Genomic DNA, 5572 nt, shown 5'->3' on the forward strand with positions numbered 1-5572 from the left:
AAATTTCCTCTTTTTATAAGGACACCAGTCACATTGGATTAGGGTCCACTGACTTCGGTATTCTTGCCTGGAGAATCCCATGGACAGAGGAGCCTGGTGGATACAGTCCATGGGGTCGCAAAGAGTCAGATACAACATGGGGTCGCAAAGAGTCAGAGTCAGACATTTCTGACAAGTCAGGGCTTGAACATATAAATCTGGGGGGAACACAATTCAGCCTATAACAGTGATTATAAACAGACGTTTCATCAGAGCTCCCAAGACCTATGCAATAGTGTTAGGCATCCTTATATTTAGGTCTTTAAATGCAGTTTGACAACTTTTCTGAAGTGAGGATACAACGTACAAAGTTAACTTGTTCCCTGCTCTTACGACAACTGTTATATGGTAACGGCCTGTGGTTTGGGGGATTTCACAGACAGCAGCTTGTAAAGAAATGTAATAAGGAAAGAATTGATTTTTTAAAGTATCTCCCATTATTTTGGCTAACTGAAGGAATTGCAGGAGTACATGTGTGTGCGTGTTTGGTAGTAATGCAATGACGGGCTTCCTAGGGTGGCTCAGCAGTAAAGAATCAGCCTGCAATGCAGGAGACACAGGTTCAGTCTCTGGAACTGGAAGATTTCCATGGAAAAGGAAATGGCGACCCACTCAAGTATTCTTGACTGGGAAATCCCACGGGCAGAAGAGCTTGGTGGGTTACAGTCCATGGGGTCACAAAGAGTCAGACACAATTTAACAACTAAACAACAACACACAAAGACAGAATTGGTCAACCTGGTTGGAAGTAGGATCTTTCTCTAGTTCTATGACCTTGTCTAGAGCCAGATACAAGTGTACACAGAGGATCATATGAAATGCTTATACGCTGACAGAAGCCAAGTCTAGTCTTTTCAGTGATGTAAGCAAGGGTAGTCTTAAGCAGTCTCATCGCCAAGTGCACTGGCAACTTGTGAGAGCCACCAGAAGCTCAGGCAGAGAAAGCCGTGACCCCACAGTTCTCAGTGAAAGAGGGGGACTAGGGGATTTCCTCCTTGAGGAGACTCCAGTAGCAGAAAGAGCAATGACAGGGAGGTCAGGACACCCACGGTCTGATCTCAGTCGGATACTAACTAGTAGCCACCAGGAGTAGGTCCCTTAACCTCTCTAAGACTCAGGGTGTCCTCCTGTAAAAGGCGGGGGTTTCATTCGGTCAGGGATGGCCAACGGGTGGCACAAACACCCTCACCTCCCTCGAGCCTTCAGTAGAGGCCACTGCTCCATCACATCACTATTTATGCATTTTTCTACAACATTCTAGGCAGGCATTTCCACTTAGAGTTGGTCCACAAGCTGAAATCTACTTATCTTTCCCTTATTAGATGATCTCTGAAGTCCTTTCTAGCTCCTAAATGGAGGGTTCTAACGTTGCGAGTAACAGAAGACCACCTTTTTGACTTAGCAGTGGCTCTGTCAAAAAAAAAGGAAAATGGAAATTTAGGGTCATAATTTCATACACTCGCCTCCCCTCATCCCAAGATGGAGCAGGGTCCCCCCCTGGGTCGTACAGTCTTTCCTTCTATGTCAGAGATTTTTGTATGTGAGTTTCACCCTCTGTCAGCTCACCAAGCATAACAGTGTCCCAGACTATAGATCTTTTCTAGCTAAAATCACCCACAATTTAAAACTATATTGGACATCAAGAAACCTACAAGGAGAGGAATTATCTTAGAGCAGTGAAAACCAAAAGTTAGAAGAGGTGGCATTTAAGGATTCCATTCGTCTCTCAGCACAAATGACCTCATTCACACTTCTCACCCTTGGCAAGAGAGCAATCACACAAACAGGACCCAAATAGGGAATTCAGGTGGTTTGCAAGAGTGTTTTATTGAAAGAAGCAGCGATTCGGTTAATATGGGTCCCATCTCACAACCCTCTTCTCACCCCGCAAAACACTCAGGGGCAAGACTCAGGCCAGGGGCACACGTGTGGGTTGGATAGGAGCCCTAACTTGCTTGAGTTATTGCCCTCAGGTCAGGGAATCATGCAGTTATACGTGTGTGTGTGTGTGTGTGTGTGTGTGTGTGTGTGTTGAATAAGAAACCTAACGAGTTATTGCCCTCAAGTCAGAGAAGCCTGTGTGGAGGTGGCAGTGAGGGTACAGGCGTGGCAGGTAAGACCACCGCCCCATCAAAGTGGACTGGCACGTATGGGTTTCCCTCACAAGCCACAGTGATGTATTTCTGCTTCTGGCTAGTCTTGTAGGCACAGTTGGGGTACTTGGAGCTGCCTGTCTCGCGGCAGTCTGTGATGCTCATGGTGGATTTGCTCTGGTAGCAGTTGGGCTGCCCATTCTTGCAGGTGATGTTTTTCTGGGAGCACACAGCCTGGACATCGGCCAGGGCCTCGTGCACAAAGGTGTTCACTGGCTTGCATCGTCCACGTGTCATCCTCCGGCGCGTCATCATCAGGTTGCAGTAGTTGGGGTTGCTGCCGGAGGAGCTGCCAGAGTCCATGTGCTGCCTCCGAAACTTGGCAGCCGCAGTTTCCTTGCCCAGGGAAGGCTGGACCTGCACCAGCAGCAGCACCAGGACCAACAGTGACAACAGGACCAGGGACTTCAGAGCCATGATGACCACACTCCCCTGGAGAAACCTGCCAGGGAAAAAGGGCAGAGGAGGAAAAACATCGCCTTTGAAAGAGAACCCCAGGTCCCACCTGTAGCCTCCTTGGCTTACAGTCAACCAGAAAGATGTCTGTCCTCCTAAGAGTTTTTCTAAGTAAGGAGACACTCACATATACTCTTCCCACAAACATTTGACTCCCACTCCCTACAGAGGGGTCGTCCTCCCCTCTGGGTGGTGACCCCAGAAATGACCTAAAATCCTAGCAGTCTTGTCTTTGAATACAGAAAGTCTTTTGATATGAAATATATTTGAAAAATAAACCCAGCATTCACGTGGCAAGTTAGATGTTCCTTTTGAATAAATCATTAAATAAATAAGCCAGATTTTGAGTAAGACACATTGTATCCTTGAGATTGTTGTTGTTCAATTGCTCAGTCGTGTCTGACTCTCTGTGACACCATGGACTGCGGGCTTCCCTGAGATAACCACCAGCATTCATCCAGGATCACGGTTGACAGAGCCCTGTTGTCCTACAGCACAAGGGAAACTCAGTCCCTGTCCTGTGTCTGACCCCACACCATAAAGGATGCCATTGGATTCTTAAGAGAGACTCGAGCCTCCCCCAACCTGAAGGCTTCTCCTTCTCCAGCCCCAAGCGCTCTCTGCAGCCTGTGTGCTCCATTCCTGACCCCAGCTCTGCTCCCTGCCCCTGTCTGCCCAGCCCAATTCTCAGGCTAGTCTCACTCACCCTGGATCTCCCTTCTCAAACCCTCAAGCAAAAGCAGCTCCTGAAACCACTTCTTGGGCTGCTTACCTGTGTCTCTAGCTTGGTCTCTGAGAAAGAAGGCAGTTTCTGCAATCAGTCTATCCCAGAGATGTGGAACTTATACAGATGAAAGGGGGCTTGGCTTCCAAGAAGAGCAGGGTGGGAGGAGCATCTTGGTCCATAAGAAAACAAGGTCATGTTAGGAACGGGTGGGGAATTGCCTAGGGCGGCCTCTTTGGGGGCTACTGGGGAGAGTAAGCCTTTGCCAGTAAGAACCTTTCTTTCTATTAATGTAAGCAGCAGAGAAAACCACTATAGCACTGATATTCAAACCCAAATCAAGTCCTTGCTCTACATTAAATAACACTTTGAGGTTAGCTAAAGACACAAAACACATGATCATGAGAACAGCTGCTATGGACAAAATTCCACATCTCCCACCAGCACCTCTGGGGTGGAAGGCTGCATGGAGTGGGGAGAGGTGTCCAGCTGCCCTTAGCTGGAGGAGTTCCCAGATCTGGAGAAGAGTGTGTTGTTCATTCACTCAGTTGTGTCTGACTCTGCAACCCCATGGACTGCAGCATACCAAGTTTTCCTGTCTTCACCATCTCCTGGAGTTTTGCTCAAATTCATGTCTATTGAGTCGGCGATGCCATCCAACCATTTCATCCTTCATCATCCCCTTCTCCTCCTGCCTTCAATCTTTCCTAGATTCAGGGTCTTTTCCAGTGAATCGGCTCTTCACATCAGGTGGCCAAAATATTGGAGTTTCAGCTTCAGCATCAGTCCTTCCAATGAACATTCAGGACTGATTTCCTTTAGGATTGACTGGTTTGATCTCCTTGCAGTCCAAGGGACTCTCAAGAGTCTCCTCCAAAATCACAGCTCAAAAGCATCAATTCTTTGACACTCTGCCTTCTTTATGGTCCAACCCTCACATCCATACATGACTACTGGAAAAACCATAGCTTTGACTATATGGACTTTTGTGGGCAAAGTAACATGTCTGCTTTTTAATATGCTGTCTAGGTTTGTCATAGCTTTTCCCCAAGGATCAAGCATATTTTAATTTCATGGCTGCAGTCACCATCTGCAGCGATTTTAGAGCCCAAGAAAATAAAGTCTGTCATTGTTTCCGCTTTTTCCCCATCTATTTGCCATGAAGTGATAGGACTGGATGCCATGATCTTAGTTTTTTGAATATTGAGTTTTAAGCCAGCTTTTTCACTCTCCTCTTTCCCCTTGATCCAGAGGCTCTTTAGTTCTTCTTTGCTTTCTGATATTTCTCCTGGCAGTCTTGATTCCACCTGAACATGGAGAAGAAAGAAGCCTCTGTATGACCTCCCCCAGTTCTGACAACCTCAACACACCTGGACTGTTGAAGTAGAGTATGTGTCCATTCTTATCTGATGAGGAAAGCTCAGCTTCTCTGTACATTAGTGCCAAATCAAATCTCAGAGACAGAGTTTTGGGTGAAGTAGAAAATGATGGCTTTATTGTTTTGCCAGGCAAAGAGGGATATAGCAGGTTCAAGCCCTCAAAACCGAATGTATCAACTAGAGGAAGATAGTGACATGTTTTATAGTAAAAGAGATCATGATCAGCTCATGGACATTCTTCTGATGGGTTGGTGAGTGAGGTAATTAGGAGTCAACATCATCAGCCTTCAGGACCAACTAAGTGCTCTGGGGTCTACATGCTTGTGGGCAGCAAATATACCATCATTTGTTAACTTATCTCACCTGGAGGGGGTTTCAGAATCGGGAGAATAGCTTAAAGATATTGCTGTGTGTATCCATTGATGGGAAAACAGAACCTTGCCCCAAGGCTGCTCTTGACTGTTAGTGTCTCCCTGGTCTCTCATCCCCTCCCTTCCCTAATTAACAACTGCTTGAATCTGCCCATTGGAACTCAGGGAAGGTCATGGAGGTTAAAAGAAGGCTGTTTCCTACAATCAAAGCAGTGGAGGTTGCAAAGGCCTTGTGCCCAGCAGCCCCACAGGGCCCTGCAGAGTACCAATCTGATTGATTTGGCCAAAATTCCACATATCTCACCAGTACCTCTGCGAGGAGAGCGAGGAGAGGTGTCCAGTGGTCCCCAGCTGGAAGGGTACCCAGATATGGAGAATAAGAAAAGAGTACCTGAACACAGAAGAGAAAAAGAAAGCCTCTGTGTGAGCTCACCCAGTTCTGGCCACTTC

General features: G+C 46.9%; 1 protein-coding gene across 1 annotated transcript; it reads right to left on the reverse strand.

Annotated features, from left to right (window-relative positions):
• Positions 1 to 1847: 1847 nt before the first annotated feature.
• LOC102389674 (brain ribonuclease) lies at positions 1848 to 3563 on the reverse strand. Its single transcript, XM_006062047.4, has 2 exons — positions 3421 to 3563; positions 1848 to 2634 (listed from the first exon to the last, which is right to left on the reverse strand). The coding sequence occupies exon 2, from the start codon at positions 2607 to 2609 to the stop codon at positions 2106 to 2108; it is 504 nt and encodes a 167-aa protein (XP_006062109.1). The 5' UTR covers positions 2610 to 2634; positions 3421 to 3563; the 3' UTR covers positions 1848 to 2105.
• Between the last annotated feature and the right edge of the window lie 2009 nt (positions 3564 to 5572).

Source organism: Bubalus bubalis, chromosome 11 (assembly GCF_019923935.1).
Source record: "Bubalus bubalis isolate 160015118507 breed Murrah chromosome 11, NDDB_SH_1, whole genome shotgun sequence".
Lineage (NCBI taxonomy): Eukaryota > Metazoa > Chordata > Mammalia > Artiodactyla > Bovidae > Bubalus > Bubalus bubalis.

Bases quoted from the DNA above. Each gene is read 5' to 3' on its own strand.
- LOC102389674 (XM_006062047.4), bottom strand. From the start codon at position 2,609: ATGGCTCTGAAGTCCCTGGTCCTGTTGTCACTGTTGGTCCTGGTGCTG.